The 20,069-nt window shown below is 34.7% G+C and overlaps 1 protein-coding gene across 10 annotated transcripts in view; it reads right to left on the minus strand.

Annotated features, from left to right (window-relative positions):
* Positions 1–1,598: 1,598 nt before the first annotated feature.
* Positions 1,599–20,069, minus strand: part of BLTP1 (bridge-like lipid transfer protein family member 1) — a 220,428-nt gene continuing 201,957 nt past the window's right edge. For 9 of the 10 annotated variants that reach the window (XM_040474633.1, XM_040474632.1, XM_040474634.1 and 6 more), the window contains 12 exons: positions 18,377–18,514; positions 17,408–17,665; positions 16,135–16,285; positions 15,599–15,756; positions 15,306–15,498; positions 14,855–15,072; positions 11,326–11,577; positions 10,435–10,638; positions 8,491–8,685; positions 7,942–8,076; positions 4,669–4,834; positions 1,599–2,344 (listed from right to left, as the gene is read on the minus strand). In XM_040474633.1, the coding sequence (XP_040330567.1) occupies positions 2,128–2,344; positions 4,669–4,834; positions 7,942–8,076; positions 8,491–8,685; positions 10,435–10,638; positions 11,326–11,577; positions 14,855–15,072; positions 15,306–15,498; positions 15,599–15,756; positions 16,135–16,285; positions 17,408–17,665; positions 18,377–18,514 (2,285 nt within the window). In that variant the 3' untranslated portion in view covers positions 1,599–2,127. Of the gene's footprint in view, positions 2,345–4,668; positions 4,835–7,941; positions 8,077–8,490; positions 8,686–10,434; positions 10,639–11,325; positions 11,578–14,008; positions 14,719–14,854; positions 15,073–15,305; positions 15,499–15,598; positions 15,757–16,134; positions 16,286–17,407; positions 17,666–18,376; positions 18,515–20,069 lie in introns of those variants that run through there. The other variant, XM_040474647.1, reaches the window with a different exon arrangement.

Here is a 20,069-nt window from a genome sequence, read left to right on the forward strand (position 1 = left end):
ATCAGATATGTCATTTGCAAATATCTTCTCCCATGTCCTAGGTTACCTTTTAATTTTGTTTCGCTGTGAAGAAACTTTTTATTGTAATGAAGTTTCAGTAGTTGTTTCCCTGGCCTTAAGAGGCATATCTAGAAAGAAGTTGCTACAGCCAGTGTCAAATAGGTTACTGCCTGTGTTCTCCTCAAGAATTCTTATGGTTTCATGTTTTTATCACAGTAAAACATTATCACAGTGCTAGAAATCAAGTAAGTTTATACTTAGATCATTTTTTTTTGTTAGCTCATACGTCAATAATATATAAAGCCATGGGAAATTTTTAACATTTATAACTAGCATACTGTTTCTTTAAAGCAGAGAATACATACCTGGAGTAGGACTCAAGGAACTAATTTCTTTAATTTTTAGTTGGTTTGTTTTATGAAGTAACTTTCTGGTAGTTTATCTTAGACACTAGATCCATAGTAGACATAGAATTTGCTTCTCTGGTAAACCTGACCAGTAGAAATTATGTACATGTAGCCCCCAACTGTAATGGTGATGCAGAGAACTGGCAGATGATAGAAAAGATGGTCTAGCAGAAAGAATATAAAATTATGACTCTAGATACTAGGCTTTTAGTTGTTACTAAATTGCTGTGTGATAGTAGTTAATTCCCCTACCAACACTTGTGTGTGTGTGTGCGCGCGCATATGCAAGAGGCTCTTCTGTAATTATTATTATTTTTAATCTGTCAGACACTTTGTTGTCTACCTAATGCAAGAGTCTGCATCATGGGCTTTTTTGAGGCATTTTCTAGCTCTAGGATTTTTCAGTTCTACTTTTTACCCAACCTTTAAACTGACTGTACAGCCTTGGCTAGATTTCAAACCTGAGTTGTGGGGGCGTGGGGGGAGGAATATAGTTGATTATAAGTACTTTTGAATATTTCTTTAGAGTTTGCTAGTCTTTTTAAAATCTTATTATCCTTCTGCATGTATACTATATATACATTTATATATATAAAGTTTTTAAAAAGGATACACATAAATTTACATACACAGTATAAGAACATACAGCTGTGTACTCACCACTAGTTTAAGAAATAGAGAAGTGCCTGGGTGGCTCAGTTAGTTAAGCATCCAACTCTTGATTTCAGTTCAGGTCATGATCTCAGGGGTTTGTGGGATTGAGCCCCAGGTCAGGCTCTGTGCTGACAGCATGGAGCATGCTTGGGATTCTCTCTCTCCCTCCCTCTGTCTCTTAAATAAACTTAAAAAAAAAAAAAAAAGAATAATGGCATGCCTGGGTTGCTCAGCTTGTTGAGCCTCTGACTCTTGATTTCAGTTCAGATCAGGATTTCACAGTTTGTGGGATTGAGCCCCAAGTCAGGCTCTGTGCTGACACCATGGAGCATGTTTGGGATTCTCTCTCTGCCCCTCCCCTGCTCTCACGTGTGTGCCTTGCTGTCTAAATAAATATATATATAGAACAATATCTAATATTTAAGCCTCTGCTGTGCCTCTTCCTGACTGCATCCTCCTTGAGCTAATCTTTATAAGGATTTCATTTTTGCAAGAATTATAAAAATAAGCTATCAAAAGAAGAAAAGACCCCAAAACTACAGAGTGAAACGAATTATTGTGACTTTATTACAATAGTTACAAAGAATATTTTAGTGGTATTCAATCATATCACAATTACTCAAACTATATACAAATAGGTATTTATACAAGGCTACCTTTTAAAAAAAGAAAAAACAATTAATGACCAAAAAAAATCACATTATCAGCAAGATTTTTCCTAAAAGTTATGGCCAATATCAAAGGAAATTCACAGTTACTCTGAAAATATTTTAAAGATGGAGGAATCATATTGCACATAATACAATTATAAACCCTACCAAGCAGATTTATATATTTTAATCTAGTTTTTCACAAAATTTACATTACCATGCAATACTTCACTGTATACAGAATGGTGGAACTAGAATAAACAGATTAACTTACAAACTCTCAATGTAATGACCACAAAATTAGAATTATTTTAAGTTATATTGGAAATAAGTTTACTATACAAAAAGAAAAAACACTCCAGTGTAATAAAACTTAACGGACACAATCACAGTTTGTTCACAGATGAGTTACTTTTTTAGTGTTCTTCTTTGTCTTTTCCTTTCTTTTCCTTTTCATCCTGTAGTGCAGTACCAAGTTTTTTGATAAGAACTGAGAGAACCTTATCAAGTGGGTCCATGACTCCTCTTTGAAGCCATTTAGGAATTGTAGTCCTGGCATGATGGAAGCCCAATTTTTGAAGAATATAATCAACACCTACTGGATCAATTTTTCTTCCAGTCCAAGAAATTAATCTGTAAGTATAAAAGTTATTTGGGAGTACAGTGCCCTAACACAGTCCTAAAGGTAGATTCAAGAACATCACTAAACCTCCATAATATGCTTAGGACAAAATATTCTCAGTAGGTGCATTTGAGTAATCTAAGCTACAATTCCTGGGTTCACTATAATAGCATTCACTATTATAAGCATCCTTGACAGCAGTGGACTAAATGAATCTCATTTTGATTTAGGCTTAAGTTACAGGGTCATCTTAATATTTAAAGAACATCTGGTTCATTCTAAAAGATGTTAACTTGATGGGAGGAATCCTTTTACAAGGTTTACAGATATAAAATTTATGACCCTGTACACTTAAAATACCTTATGTGTTTTGTCAGTTTTATCTCAATAAAACTGAGAGTTCAACATATGTGGCATAATGGTGGGGGGGGAAAGGCTAAAATGTATTGTTTGCTATGGGCTAAACGTGTCTGAAGGACACAGTTTTTTCCCTATTCCTGGCATTTCCTTCCTTAGAGAGGAATAGCCATTTGTGAAACACTACTGACCTTTCTCTGCTCCCTTATTGATGATTTATCTGTTTGACAAGTTAACAGAGGAACCATAGAGTGTAGTTTAATGCCCTCTTCCCTACCTTCCCTTAAGAGCCACTCATTTTGATCCGTCTCTTCATGCAATAGGTTTCTCAAGGACAGACTCCTAAATAGGTTAACCCAAGACTGTTCATGGCCGCCTGTAGCTAGGTGAGTTCACAGAGCTGTCAACTGCACAATTCTGGTGTACACCCGCCTCCACCCTGAGTTCTCCATCATGAAGGCCCTGTAGGTAAGTCCAAACTTGGACTTTGTAGTAGAAAGCCATTGTTTCCAGACATAGAAATCACATTCTCTGTTATGAGCCTTATCAGTATTAAAACTGCCATTTTGATTTGCAGCTGCCTCTCTCCCACTGTCTTAATTGCTTCTGAACTTGGGAAGGGAAAAAGAGGGTATTAAGCATTGATCTGCTAAAACTCTAATAGTTATAAGCATTTTGCATTAACTCATTTAACCATTGTAACAACCCTACGAGGTAGGTAATATTGTTTACCAATTGTTCATATAAAGCAACTGAGGCAGAACTAGGTTAGATCCTCTGGCCAAGATAATTTAGTTACCATGCTATCTATAAACCTGGACTTAGAGCCAGAGCTCTTCAACATGCTCTCCACCACTTTTTAACTTTTTAAGTTCAAATTAAAAGGTATTTAATTTCATCATAGATTTACAAATACAAAACAAATTTTCTAAGTAGTTTTCTGCATTAGAACCTCTGCAATATTTAATTCTGTTCCTGAGCACTGACACTGTTAATACTTTTCATGAGTATATGTACTATTAATTCATACCAAATTTTATTGAATAAAAATTAACACAAAGTCACTACTTTGTTTTTACAAGAGTCTACTGTATAATGGATATTTTGTTAGTTTGGAATTATTTTGTGGCATAAATATGTCTGAATAACCTTATCTAAATGAAATCTGTGTCATTATGCAGAAATATGCTAGAATTTTCTTATGATGACCTTTTTTTGATACCATTATTCCATGATTCAGACAGTTAAAATTTCATTAGCAAAGCAGATGAAAGGAAAGGGAAAAATGATAGGAAGGTCATAAGTGGTAATCATAAACAAGGACACACACTGCAAGTATCACTAGTTATAGCAGCCATTATAAATGTAATTAAAACTAGAAAATACTACTGGCATTTTAATATGAAAGTAAGTTGATGTAATTGGCATCATGATTGTATTAGACTATGACTCGGTAAATGAACCTGAATCTGACAGCATTAAAGTCAACATTTCAGGGATGGTTCTATATTGCTTAGCATGCAGACGAACTATGACATTGCAGGTTCTATTACATTGTCATGACATATGTGAGAAATTGTAATAATTCCTTAATGTGTGGCTGCTACTGTATCTACCCAAACTTAGTAACAAAAAAGTTAACTGTAGGTACTTCAAACACCTGAAATTAATATCCTGGTAAAAACATAGTAGCAATGGTGGAAGTAGAGTTACTCTCATATTTTAGTGATTAACTGGAAGAATGTTACACAGTGGAGGATGCTGAGCTATTTGCAGTGTTTGTGCTTCTTTTGCCCTGACTAGAAGAACTTAAAAAAGCAGAAAGGAGCAGAAAGCATAGCCAGAAGTTAGAGATGTTATAAGTAGCTAACTTCTAAAAAGTTTTTGGTAAATCATATTTAACTTACTACATCATTTATAACCTTTTTCTCATAATAATCCTGTAGGATATAGGTAAATATATATACCTTCTACTTACCTAAGAGTGGGTTCTAGATGCCATGTGTTGCACATAAAATCTCTCCAGTCCACAGTAGTGTAAGTGATGCTGTCTTCTCTGTCTTTGTCAGAGGAATTGTCATCATGTATAATAATTGGACTTTTTTGTCCTGGTCGAGTAGATAAAATCCGAGGTGGAAAAATGGCTATGATGAAAATCATAGATTAATATTGCAAGTATATAATAAATTTATCTTAAATCACCATATGAATAGTGTAATTAGTTCCATTTATCATTTTACTTATGAACTGGCCAAAGCCTCATTTAATGATATTTCTGAAAAACTAGTATTTAAAAATAAGCCATAAACAAGTGCCAGTTATTGGTATTTCTTAAAGAAAGACAGTATTAAAGTTAACATATTTTTGAGGAATAGCATATATTTTATATATATTTCTGTGCTTAACACTAATAGTAAAGAATGACAAGATTTGACAACAGGCATGGGGCACTAAAATTGACAGTTAAAAGTTTCCTAAAGAATGACTATAGGTGGACATTTTAAATAGCTTTAAATGAGTGAACTGTATTATATGTGAATTGTGTCTCAATAAAGTGTATTACTCAGTAGTTTTAGGATGTAAATGTCTATATATATTTGAACACTGGTTCTAAGCTTTTTACATAAGCAGCCTTTCATTCTTATAAGTGCATACTCAAATGTTTTATGAAAGACAAGTTCTTTTTAAATTGGTGATCATAATATATATAAAATCAAAATCAAATCTGAAATATAGTTTTCATGTAATGTACTTTTAATAAATTTGTGTAGCCTGTTTTTAACTTTATTGTAGATTAGCAGGGTAACACATGGACTGGGAATGAGCTAAGGAATAAAACTGTACTTATTGTCACACTATCACACCACCTAAGAATATAGGCAGTTACTGCCTGCTCAGTTGCTCTTTTATTATTGGTAATGGTTATGGTGCTATAATTGATCTGATGTTCTAGAAATATGTTGATTTGGTCTAGTCTTACATGCTGTTAATAATATTCTCTGGCATGTTTATACTTATTTTGGTCAAAACTAATTTCTTTTAGTTTTTAATAACAAAATATAACCGTTAAAATATTTTTATTTATAACTGAAATCCACATAGATAATAACACTTGGTTACTGTAAGTCTGATAATCAAATTCCCATTTCCTCTTTCCCATGAAATGATATTAAACAAGTTTGTGTTTTTACTCTTAATTGAAAAATAATTTACATATATTTTAGGTTCGGGTATACAACATAGTGATTCAGCAATTATATACATTTTGAAATGCTCACCACAAGCAGTGTATTAAAATTTTATTGATTATATTCCCTATGCTTTACTTTTCATACCCATGACTTATTTTATAACTGGAAGTGTGTAGCTCTTAATCCTCTTCATCTGTTCCCCCTAATTTCCCATTCCTCTCCCCTTTGGGAGCCACCAGTTTGTTCTCAGTGACTCTGTTTCTCTTTTGTGTGTGTGTGTGTGTGTGCAACAGTTTGTATTTAAAGATTTTTTAAAAAAATATGCACAGTTCATAGACCAAGACCAACATAGTATTTCGTGAAGTGACAAAGGTTTCACATAACTGTGAGAAAGAAATCTGGCAGGCTTTTATATACAGGTATACTAGAAAAGAATTCTGAACTTCACAGATTTACTTGGAATATTTTTTTTCCACATTAAGTTCAAATATTAAGGCAGAGAGAAAAACAGGAGGATTACAATAGTGCCTGTTATATGTTGGTGCTATAAGTGAAGACTGGATCTACTTATATAAAGTATTTCCTATTAAATGATTTCAGTCATTTAAGTTTCAATTCCTGTCTCATAGATTTCTTTCAGTCATCGTTACTGATTTTACTCTCACTGAATTGTTGACACATCTAGATTTAATAGTAATGGAACAGCAATTCAATCTGTGCTATGCTGCTTTTGCATTTTTTTTTAATAATCTGTTTTGTTCACCCAAACATTTATCATGAGCCTATTTTGAAATACTGCTAGAAAAATTTTATATTTATTCATGAAGAAAATGAAGTATTACAGGGTGATCTAAACAAATAGCATGTTTTCTAGGCAATTAAAAAAAAAATCACATCCTGGGGCACCTGGGTGGCTCAGTCGGTTAAGCATCCCACTTTGGTTTAGTCATGATCTCATGGTTCATGAGTTTGAGCCTCACATCGGACTCTGTGCTCACAGCTTGGAGCCTGGAGCCTGCTTCAGATTTGTGTCTCCCTCTCCCCTGCTCATGCTCTGTCTTGCTCTCTCAAAAATAAACAAACATTAAAAAAAAATTCTTTTTAAGAAAATCATGTCTATTGTTTTACCACTATATATTCATAGGTTTGTGCAATAAATACTGGGTGAATAAAGACTATATATTTGGAAGGCATTCCATATCATTACATTTCAGACTACCTCATTCTTTTCAACAGCTACAGAGGATGGAATGGATTCTATTATATCCATTCTATATGGATATTAGGGTCACCACATGTTCCTTTAAACTTAAAAAAAAATTTTTTTTAATGTTTATTTTTCAGAGAGAGAGAGAGAGAGAGAGAAAGCGAGAGAGAGAGAGAGAGGCTCCAGGCTCTGAGCTATCAGCACAGAGCCCAACGCGGGACTCGAAATCATGAATTGTGAGATAATGACCTGAGCTGAAGTCGGATGCCTAACCGATTGAGCCATCCAGGCGCCCTGCCATATGTTTCTTAATGGACAAACATGTAAGTTTCCAGTGAGTAAACCAATGTTAGCTAGCTCATAAAAACAAAACCCCACCAATGAGGTCTAAATAATTTATTTCTAAAAAGATAATGTTCTCTGCATTCTAAACAGACTTATCTACTTAATTGAGTTTTCCCAATTATGTTTATAACTCATGCTACTTTATTATGTAGTTGTTTCTTTAGCCATTTCACTTTGACTAGCAGTGTTTCCTCAAAGAAATGTTCTTTCTCTTCTTTCTTTCTTTGATTCTCCTACAAGTCCTGATAATGTACATAGCTTATATGGAAACATTTGGTAAAGTAATAAAACACCATTCAGTGTGAGGTATATTTTGACTGTCATGTACATAGTAGATAGTCTGTCACACAGTTTTACCAATATATTTCATTGATACATACAACTCATAAAGGACGGAGACACATTCCAGTCATTTTATCATTAGACCATAAAAATCCATATAAATGGCACTGACAACTGCCTTTCCTGAAGCTCAATTGAAAGAAAGAAAAAAGAATATGCTACCCACCTTTTTCTTTTTCTTTAAGGTAAGCTGACACTAAATCATGAAGGAACATGATGAGCTCAGCATCCATAGTCACACAAATATGATCAGTGAACTCTGTCACCACACTGCATTCTACCTTCGGCTTCAGGTTGGCATCTGCAATGGCAAAGTTCTATAGTAAAAGACTTAAGGAAAGAAGTCCCTTTCTCTTAATAAGCGATTTTACATGGGTGCATATAAATGAATCCATTTAAATGCAACTACAGAGAAATGAGTAGTTTCTGTATGTGATTTACAAATGATGATAATTTACTAAGCACTTTCCAAATATGTACCATTTATTCCTCATAAAAACCCTATGAATGAGGTCCTGTTATTACTCCCCATTTTCCCAAAGAGAAAGAGGTACAAATAGATTAAATCATTTGCCAGAAGTCATACAGCTGATAAGAAAATTTGACTAAGCAATTTCATTACACTATATTAATATTACACAACCTGTGTGAACACAGTAATCTGAAGTTCCTTTAGAATTTTCTTAGTAACTTTAGAAACTATTTTTCCACATACCCTGTAATGAAGGTTCTTGTGGCTCTTGAACATGAATGGATTTAAATTCAAGCTGCATCCTTGGTAAAGCAAAGATAGTCTCTGTTTCATGATTGTAGCTAGAACCTCCTCTGAATCCACTCAACAAACTAGAATTTTTCACTGTAGTACTATTCTCAGTATTATTAGCATCAACATTACGAAGCAAGTTTAGCTCTATGTGGATAATAAAGACAAAAGGAATCAAATTAAACCAGTAAACATTGATAAGCATATAATTTTCACAGAATTTTTATCATTTTAGAAGCTGGAAAATAATGATTCACATTTTTAAAAATAGAGCCATATAAAGCTTTGGTCTATTTAAATATATTTATCTATTTAAATATATTTATTATCTATTTGTTTATATTTACAAATATAGTAATATGTTTATATATGTACAGTTTTATTTATATATGTATATATATACACATACACATATATATATGGTATATATATACTACATATATATATAGTGATTCTATCACTGTTCTCATGACTAAAGCTTTATAACATGACTTTGGATAAATCTAATATATTTTGTTTTTATTTCTCAAACATTAAAATAAATATTATTTTTAACTAAATTCATGTTTAAATTTAAGAGTTTAATTAAGCTCAGAATTCTCCATAGATTGAATACCTTACTATTTTTTTTAAGAGTACATTATTTATTTAAATTCTAGTTAGTTAACATACAGTGTAGTACTGGTTTCAGGAGTAGAACCCAGTGATTCATCACTTACATAAAACACCCAGTGTGCATCCCAACAAGCGCCCTCCTTAATGCCCATCACCCACCCACCTCCCCTTCAGCAACACTCAGTTTGTTCTCTGTATTTAAGAATCTCTTATGGTTTGCCCCCCCCCCCCGTTTTTAATCTTATTTTTCCTTCCCTTTCCCTATGTTCTTCTGTTTTGTTTCTTAAATTCCACACATGAGTTTCATTCATATTGTGAATACTTTACTCTTAAGAGAATTTGCAATTAAATATGTTCCTGACTTTGAAATCAGGTAGAAGTCCTGATTTTCTCCAGCATATGTGCTATGGTTTTCTTATAAAAGTTAGTAATTTTTTAGGTATATAGGTAGCAGTGAAGTTTGCTAATAGCCCCAACATGGTATACCAGCCAAAAAGAACTCCCTTCTCCAAAAATTCTATTGGAAGATAGAATAGTCAATACAGAATAGTCAATGCATACATAATCTTCTAATTTACTTCCTTATCCTTTTCTTCTCAGATTATTTTCAACAGTCTCTAACCCCTGGGATGACCTATTCCATAGTAACTTTTTCAATGGGACTTAAGTCATCTTTACAGTTTTGAAAGATGGTTATTTCTGTACAACATTCAAGTCTTTACGGGTCTGAATCTAGTCACCTTTCCAGGACAGATGACATGATTGGTAAAAGCCAGTACTATAAACTTGAACACAAAAACAACCACAAAATAAGAATTTTCCTGACCACATTATCACAAGATTGGTGATTCTAATCAAATGGAAAAATTCACCAAAAGTGCTCTTTTTAAACTTATTTCATAGGAATATTATTATTTAGCTTCATTTTATACCAACCATCCCAAACCTTAAGTTTGTGGCATTGTATTACTTAGTTGTGTAATAACTTTACCAAACCTCTGATATTTAGCATCACTACAAAAATATTTTAACTATAATAAAATTCATTTATTTAAACCAACTTTATTTTTCAATGTTTTCTTATATCTAAAATAGTGTCTAGTTTTTGAGATGTTGCACAACCAGGGTGGTGAATCATGTACATTAGTACTTATGTCATCAGGAATAAAATGAAACTGATTTAAAATAAATGCAAATTCTCCCTCTAATTAAATTCTAAACACAGGTTAACAGGGCTCCAAATAGAGAAAACAAATCTCTTTAAAGAAATAAACTTTTAACCTTCATTTCTTGTGGCTGTAACATAATTGAACCATTCTTTCACACTTGCTACTCCATGGGGTGGATTCTCATGGCGACGCCTTGTTATCTTAGTTATTGTTGCCATAGGACTTTCCAAAGCACCACATGGTTTGGTAACCATGGTGTTATGGCCCAGATGAAAATCCAGCGTTTGTACAATATATGTAGAATGATCACTAGACCCTAGAAGAAAAAAAAAGGTTTCTTAATGTTAACAAGCTATATTTAGATGCAAGAAAATAGTTGTGGCTTTAGAGCAATAGACTTAGCTAACTCATACATAAGTAAGAAAGAGTGTAAAACTGAAGAGTAAGTGAGAAAAAAAATCACAAATAGGTTTTCTTTCTTTTAGTTATAACTTGATTTGTCCCCAGTAAGATGATGAGCATCAACCATTTTTTTATTATTAAGAAACCACAGATTAAGAAATTAAAGCTAAAAGGAAGGAGGTTTATCACTGTAAATAGAGGTAAAAGCATAACCTTACCCATAAAAGTTTTATAATAGTTTTGACTGACAGTTTCCTTAAACTACCACCATGTGTCTTTTATCATGTTTTTATAAGAAAAATTTACAATAACTTATTATGACTGTGGCCAGACAGCGCAGAAACTTTAATTGCTTAAGAAACAGAATAAGATGGCAAGTTCAGAAGTAAGTGCTTAAGCATGTCCCAGACTATATTGACACATTGGCAATGAACTCCTTGACATGTCAAGTACATGAGAACAAACAGTGCTGGACTTCAGTAATATAAGAAAAACATACAAAAGATACAAGAAAGCAAAATTATTCTGTCGTTTATATTCATATCAGAAAGGTAAAAGTTAATCATAAGAAAAGGTAAAAGTTACAAATGTGTCCATTTACCATCTTCCCAGATTTTCTGAGCTTCAGTCCAAAAAGCAATATTTGGTTCTTCTAAGTGAAAAAGGGCCCAGGATTTTGAACGGAAATTTGGACCATGAAAACAAGCTAGTGTCATATGATTTCCATGTAAGCTCATTGATCCTCCAAACTGCATTCCATTTTCTGGTAATGGAATCTGAAATAAGGATATGTGGCATCCCGATACCACCTTCAATACTCCAGGCCAATGTCGATGATGAGCTGCATCAAGCACTGCAAGAAAACCAAAAACCACTTATCCTCAAGTGCCTCTCAAACATTCTGAATGGCAGGTGGAAAGGCAGCAGGTGGCTATTTTCTACAGCTGAAGTGATGCAGGTAAGGGATGAAAACAATCCAACACCTGGCTAACATTAAGCAGAAGCTGATAAAAATATAGTCTGGGAAAAGATGCTCATAAGGATGGATAGAATTAAGAAAAGTAGTAACTTGCTAATAATAATTACAACTAACATTTCTATAATGATTCATGATTTACAAAGTACTTGCATGAAATTTTATACAATTCTCACAATAATTCTGTAAATTAGGTATTTCATCTATATTCTTTTCTTTTTCTTTTTTTTTTTTTTTAACGTTTTATTTATTTTTGAGACGGGGAGGGGCAGAGAGAGAGGGAGACAAAGAATCGGAAGCAGGCTCCAGGCTCTGAGCCATCAGCCCAGAGCCCAACGCGGGGCTCGAACTCACAGACCGTGAGATCATGACCTGAGCCGAAGTCAGACGCTTAACCGACTGAGCCACCCAGGCGCCCCTCATCTATATTCTTTTCAATGAAGAAGAGAGGTTTAGTGAACCAGTGACTAGAAGACCTAGAAATCAAATGCAGATCTCCTGATTTTTTAAAATTCTCTTATACCCTTGCTACTCAAAAGTGGTCTCAGGACCAGCAGCATCAGCATCATGTGGCAGCTTATTAGAAACAGACTTTTTTTTTTATTTAAAAAAAAAATTTTTTTTTTTTACCGTTTATTTATTTTTGAGACAGAGAAAGACAGAGCATGAACGGGGGGAGGGTCAGAGAGAGAGGGAGACATAGAATCTGAAACAGGCTCCAGGCTCTGAGCTATTAGCACAGAGCCCGAACTCATGGACCGCGAGATCATGACCTGAGCCTAAGTTGGACGCTTAACCGACTGAACCACCCAGGCGCCCCCTAGAAATGGAGACTCTTAAGTCCACTTTGTTCCTAATGTGTCAGAATCTTCATTTTCATGAGATCTCCCATGTGTTTCAGATGCACATTAAAGTTTGAGAAGCACTAGTTATATTTCTGACTTATCCCAATAATGTCCTTTTTGATTGTTTTCCACAACTCTCATTCCAGATCCAACCAAGGATCATACATTGTATTTAGTTTTATGTGTCTTTAGTTTCCTTTAAAACAATTCCCTATGCCTGGGTTGTTTTCCATGACAAGGACTGTTTTGAAGAATCCAGGCCAGGCATTTTGGGGAACATCTCTCTAATTTGTAATGTGCCTGACACCAATTCTAGTTTAAAGGAAATACAGAAATGAGAGGAACAAGATAAATGAAACCACAAGGAAACAACTGAAAAAAAAATCTAGAAGGATATTCTGTAGGAAAATTGGCCAAGTCTCTTCAACAAGTCAGGTCATAAAAAAAAGGACTATGCTGATTTAAAAGAGAGTAAAGGAACATAACCAGATTTAAATTGGGATCTTTAATTTTATATATATGTGTGTGTATGTATATACATACATACATACATACACACACACACACACCGATATTACAACTGATTTGTCCAAACCAGTATACATATATAGCCCTCAGAAGGCTAGAGAAGATAATTAGCAAAATGAAAACTGGATATTGTTCACTAGAAAAGGTTACGAAACAGTATGAACAATATTTTGGTAAAAAGCACATGTGTATATAGGTTCATAGAAAATTATCTGAAAGCATATAAACTGTTCAGAGTGTTGATTTCTGGATGGAATGTGAGGTTTCTATTTTTTGCTTGTATTTATTTTCTAGGCTTTTCCAGTGCATATGTACTGCTTCTGTGATTATAAAAAATTATATTTTAAGTTTATTTTGAGAGAGAGAAAAAGTGCACATGCTTGAGTGGGGGATAGGGAGAGAGAGAATCCCAAGCAGGTTCCATGCTCTCAGTGCAGAGCCTTACATAGGGTTTAATTTCACAAACGGTAAGATCATGCTCTGAGCCAAAACCAAGAGTCAGATGCTCAACCAAGTGAGCCACCCAGGCGCCCCTAAAATATTATTTAAAATTATCCTGATTCTGACTACTTTTCACCACTTTTACCTCTCTCTAATTAAAGCCACCATCATTTGTTGCCTGAACTCTTCCAATGGTCTCCTTACTGTTACTATGTGTCCAATAATGGTAATGGTAATTACTGCGATGGTCTCTACTTCCACTCTTAACCACCTATAGTCTATTCTCTACACAGCAGCCAGAATGATTCTCTAAAAAGGAGTATTTTAAGGGGTTAGTTGAGCATCCAACTCTTGGTTTCACCTTAGGTCATGATCTCACAGTTTGTGAGATCGAGCCCCTTATCGACAGCCCAGAGCCTACCTGGGAATCTCATTTTCTCACTCTTACAAATAAATAAAATATCCTTTTAAAAAAAGTTTAAGAAAAAGTAAATCAAATATCAAATCTGTTCAGAACTTTCCAATGGAGCTATCCATCATATTAAAAATATTATGAATGTGGCCATTCATGTCCAACATTTTCCTGCTTGCTCACTTTGTTCCAACAAAGTAGCCACCTTAATCATCCTCAAATAAGCCAACTTTCTTCTGTAGGAGCTTTGCACTCTTCAGTAGGCCCCTATGCGTACAACTCTCTTTCCCAGAAGAGATCTTTCTAGTCTAGATCTTTCACTTCAGAAAAGGCTTCTCTGAACCCCCTTTTTACACTAGCTAGCCTCACACACTAGAATTCTTTATCTCTTTTCCCTGCTTTTTCAGCACGTCTTTCTACCTGAAATTACCTAGTTAGTAAATTAACTATGGTCTATCTCTCCCATTAGAACAAAGTTTTATGTGGGTAGGAACTTTGTCTACTAGTAGATCTCCTATGCCTAAAACCATGCTTAAGAACATAGCTGATTTGCTGATTGAATTACTGAGTGAATATCTGCCTAATATGACACATCTAATAAATCCAAACTTAGACATTCTGATTACACAGCCCAAGCTCTAAACCAGAACATAGTATTGTCATAGTTAGTATTCAGGAGCATGGAGTGGGTATGGTTATGGGTGAGTTTGGCAGGGGGGAGGAGATAATAAATGATGGCTTCCCAAATGATGGCCTTTAATTCCATTGATGGGCAGGAAATCAGGTACTTTGCTGAGTGAATAGAATAAAAAGCATATGAACCACTTTGTAAGTATGATATATAGGTAGTATATATATTAAATTAAAATTGTAACACAACTTTTAGTGAAAGATAAAGCATATATAAAGGCTGAGTTCTAATTCTTACATTGTTCTTGTGAACTTTTCTCTAAGTTATTTGTTATTGTCTTAGGTGGAAGATATGGAACAGGTCCCCAGGTAGACAGAGCTCGTTTGCTGGTGTCAAACTGTTGTGTGAAAAATTCCTGGAGCTTCATTCCTATTTTTATCAGGTCCGGTGTAGTTGATCTTGATATCATTACTTGGAAAATATCCCACTTCAGATCTCCATGGACAAATATTTCACTAAAGCATAAAACAGAGTATCATATATCTTATACAAAACAGCTAAAAAAAAACCAAACAAAACAAAAACCAAACTCCCTTCTTCACCCACCCAGCTTTTTCATTCATATTGTTGCATAATAGAAAATCATTTTACAAGAAAAGTGAATTGTTTGTGTTTTCTAACTGGATGAGAGAAAACATGTTAGGAGCAGTCCTATAAAGTGTTCAAAAAGCAACATTTTACTAAATACCTCTTATCAGTCATGCTTGAATCCAGTGTATTATACAGATTTACTTTCCATTCATCCTGAAGCTTGAGATCAGCATTACTGAAGATACCCATGAGGATACTTGAGCCCATGTAATCAACACGAGCTTCTGTAGAACCCATAGTAATCTGAATTTTGTGACTGGGTTGCTGATTTGGATGTTCAGAAATATGAGCTAAAGTAGAAACAATAATTACTTTTCACAGAAATGCCTACTGGGAAACACCAAAATCAATTTTAAAAAACTTGTTTTCAGTTGTAAAATTTCAACATACCAACCATCTCCAAAGCATTGACATCTATGGTCCCTCCCACTACTCCTCCTTTAGAATCTAACTGTGATCTTCCCAGGCCAACAGACATGCTTATCTCTCGATCTCGGTTACTTCCTACTGACAGACGGCCCTGACTCTTCAAACCACTAGTTGTCCACCTGAAAAAAAAGAAAAAGGGTTTATTAAGCTTTCAGTGTCATGAATTAAAACAGGAGTTAGAGGATTTTAAAAAGTTTGACAAAACATTTCTTATAAAAATTGTGGTAAACATTTGAATATTAATATTGATGATAAAGCTTTTTTACCTAGCAAATTACACTATTTATAATTTTCTCTTTTTAGAATACATACTCCATGTTGTTTTAGATTACGTATCTTTGATAAGGCCACTTTCAGGATAAAGCAATTTACATCTTTTTTCTACTGTCTTTACAAGTCTCAAACATTTCAGTATTAAAAAGGTTTTAAATTGCTTTACTACAATATAAGAAAAATTACAACTAATGATTAATTTTCCTTTTATCTGAATAGCTTACGTTGTATTTCCCATTACATTACTCATATTCATTTGAACATTTAATTGCTTCAAGTTGATGGCAAACACGACCAATGTTTCCCATGGGGTCCCTTGTTGGCTTGCTGTTTTGTTTGATTTGTTAAAAGGAGTTGATGTTTTTGAAAGTGAATCTAAAAATAGAAAAATCAAAAGCATATTCATTCACATAGGTGCATGGACAATTAAAAATTATCACTCTTATCACTATAATCCCCAAGATAAAAATATGGTATTCTGAATTAAAACCTAACATTTAATATCTGTCACATTGCCTCTAAAATACTAGCTACCATTTACTGAATGAGTGTTCAGTAAGGGCTGATAGTCTTACTTCTTGAAAGCTCATAAAGTCCCGTATGATCTCCATTTTCTATGAGCAAATTCTGATGTGCGTGGGATACAGCAACACAGATCATCACCCTCAGATTTGCTTAACAAAGGAGAAAATCAGAAGGTGCTGCTGCCAAATAGAGGACCTGAAGGCAGGGACTATTCTGAAATGCAGACACCTGCTGAGGCACCTGTCTTCTGGGTTCCTGTGGGCTCAGTGTGTATCTTGAATCCTTCATTTACTCATCATACTCTAAGCTTGTGACATGAACTACATCACTTTGATATGTTAAGACATAAACAGTGCTGAACATATAAAAGAGTTCAAGAAACAGTGGCTGAATAAAAAGAATGACTGAGTGAATAAATACCAAAGATTAACATTTTCAATATCAGACATCTTTAACAACACTGTAGGTTGGTATTACTTTTTTTTTTTTTTTTTTAGTTTACTTATTTATTTAGAGAGAGAGTGTGCACATCCAAGTAGAGGAGGGGCAGAGAGAGAGGAAGAGTGAGAGTCTTAAGCAGGATCTGCGCTGTCAGTGCAGGGATCGAATTCACAAACTGCAAGATCAAGACTTGAGCCAAAGTTGGATGCTTAACAGACTGAGCCACCCAGGTGCCCCAGTTGGTTTTACTTCTAAGAATAAGGGTACGATGTGGAGCAAACTAACAATATGCTCATTCCTCTCTCAAAACTACTAGCCATCCACCTACCTCTTCTGCTGGCAAATACTTTGAAGTGTTTGTTGTTTTGTTTGGGTATTCCACCCCCCACCCCCCAACCATAATCATCTTCCATAAAAGTCTGCAAGAGTATATTTTTCTACAGTTGAGGCAAAAATCTGAGAGTAATGAATTAAGATTTTTATATTGGGGGCATTGGGTGGGGATACTGACAACAAAGAGAGCAGTGTTACCTCTTCGGGGAACTGAAGAATCAGACACGCTCCTTGATCTTATGGAAGCTGGGGACTTTAGGCTCTGTGCTGCTGTCCCTGGTGACATGGTGCTGTTTGTCATATGCTCATTGAATACGTTAGGTGACTGAGGCATGTGGGTGAAGGAGGCTGACTGACTAGGCTGCTCCCAGGTCCTGCAGTAAGCTTTTCTTGATGATTCTGGAGAAAGATGTTGGCTTACCCCTTCAATGGAATCAGGTGTCCCTGGGCCAGATGCTATTAGGAAAGTGGAAAACAGAAACAGAATTAACCAGGGTAGAGTCTCCATCTTATAAAATAATAAATTTCACCACTCCACCATTTATAATTATATATGCCTTCTAGTTCTTTATTTGGTAACTGTACAGTAATTTATGGTTTGCAAAATACCTTCCAGCAAGTTATTATTTAATTCTTACAGAAACTCATGAAAAGGGCAAGACAGGTCCATTTTATAGATGAGGGAATAGACTCAGACCTGGATTTCTAATATTTTCTACTGTATCATGCCAACTCTTTCACTTACACACTATACTAGTACAACAATATGTAAGTCCTAGAGAAAAAATGCAGGCAATATGGTAATGTCCCCAACATTTTGTTTTTCATGCTTAACTAACCAGATTAACTTGGATGGTTAAATGTATTTCTGCATTTCAGATTTTACAAAGATTACAGAATAATTACAGAATATAAGTCAGCTGAATGTAATCTCTGAAAGGGCAAGCTTTTTGTGATCTCCAGTACTAATGTATCCCCAATGGTTAGTTAGCACATTAGAGGCGCTCAATAGACATTTATTCAGTGGGTGAATGAATTGCATGGTGCAACTTAACAAGGTGTTGCACAACTTAACAAAACTTGTGTTATCAATCCGAGGTTCTTGTTATTATTGTAATCGTAATTAAAAGCAACCTAAGTATAATTACAGTTACATAACAAGCTTACTTGGCAAATTTATAGTTTGGTCTCCAAGGAATAAGCGTCTTGCAATACTTCTCCTATACCAGGCTCTTGGAAATGCCAGAATTTCACTGAGTCGACGCATATCATATTTAAAGGAGGCAGATCCTATATCGCAGACAGCTGATGAAGAAATAAATAAAATCTGTTAGAACAGATTTCCAAAACTTTAAAAGTCTTTTCACATGGTGAGCATAACATGACATGTTACACAACTAATTAATGAAATATCAAAATAAGTTACATGGTATGATTAGTAAGTGATATTTGTTCTTGCACAAATGATTAAAATAGCACATTCTTACATTATTCCATTTCCTTTTTTGAGGTGAGGGCAACTTGAAATTCTTTCATCACTTTATCGTGAAATTCTGAGAGGTTCTAAAGATCAGACTTATTGACAGCTTTCAACTTTAACATAGAGCTCTTCTCAAATATGGAAATTCAATAATCAGGATGGGCAGGGGATACAAATTTCCTCAAAATTAGTTGCAAACTAAACAGTGTGTGGCAAGAACTACTATTTTCCTTTTAGACTTGTCAGTCTGAAAGCATTCTTCTGATGGCCACCTCTTGGGGTTCTGTTCTGAGCATTCTGTTGCTCCTGCTTTATATGCTCTTCTGTTCCTCTGCATAGCTTCTGTAGGATTTACACACCAGTGTCTCCCAAATCTAACATTTCTGTCTCAGCCCAAGTCCGTATCCACACAGCCAATCAGCCAGTTGTCTACCAGACTCTCCCACCTAAATGTCCTATTAGGCACTTCTTTACTTTCTAAGTTGATGATGGTCCATTGCCCCTTCTGTCACCTAAGCTAAAAGCTTGAGGCATCCCTGTCTTCTCTATCGCTCCTTACACAGTTTGTCCTCAAGCATGTAGATTCTCTTATAGTTCTCTTAAAATCATTCCCTCTTCTTTTTTTACTGTCACGGCTCAGAGCTTTATCCCCTATTGCTTGGTCTATTTCAACAGCCTTTGCAAGCATCTTTCCATTTTTCATGCTACTGTCAACTCTCTTTTTAAAACACCAATCTGAAGCATCTTCCCACTTTTTTTTTTTTAATGAAAACATGTTTATTTTATAATCCACAATTTTTTTGTGTAGTAAGAACACTTAAAATGAGATCTGTCTTCACAGATTTTTAAATGTATAATACAGTACTGTCATCTTTAAACACAATGCTGTCAACCTTTTTCTTAAAAACCTCTAATGGCTTCTCACTGCCCAAAGGATCAGAACCTTGTTCTTTTAGCCTGGCATCTGAGCCCCCTACAATCTAGTCCTGGTCTATTTTGCCAGCTTTACCTCTAGCCGATTCCTCTCTCCTCCTGGACATTCAACCATACAAATAGTTAAATGTTCAGTTATGCCTGTGTTTTGCTTCGGTGAACCAAAGTATGATCGAAAAGCATACTTTCTGATGCTTTTGTACCATTATATAACATGTTATTATAGCCAAGAATTTTCCTACATAATTTTGAAAATCTGGCCCAAATATCATTTCTTTCGTGAAGCATTGTCTGATCTCTTAAATAAAACTATTTTTTCCTCCTTTTTATATAAACCTCCATTACAGCATTAATCCCATGACAGTGTCATTTATTTTTCTACTTATAAGACCTTGCCTATTCATGCCTGTACCCTGAATCATTGAGCAGAGTGCCTTGCACAAGTTC

This window comes from Herpailurus yagouaroundi, unplaced genomic scaffold, assembly GCF_014898765.1.
Source record: "Herpailurus yagouaroundi ecotype Mexico unplaced genomic scaffold, PumYag 28, whole genome shotgun sequence".
Lineage (NCBI taxonomy): Eukaryota > Metazoa > Chordata > Mammalia > Carnivora > Felidae > Herpailurus > Herpailurus yagouaroundi.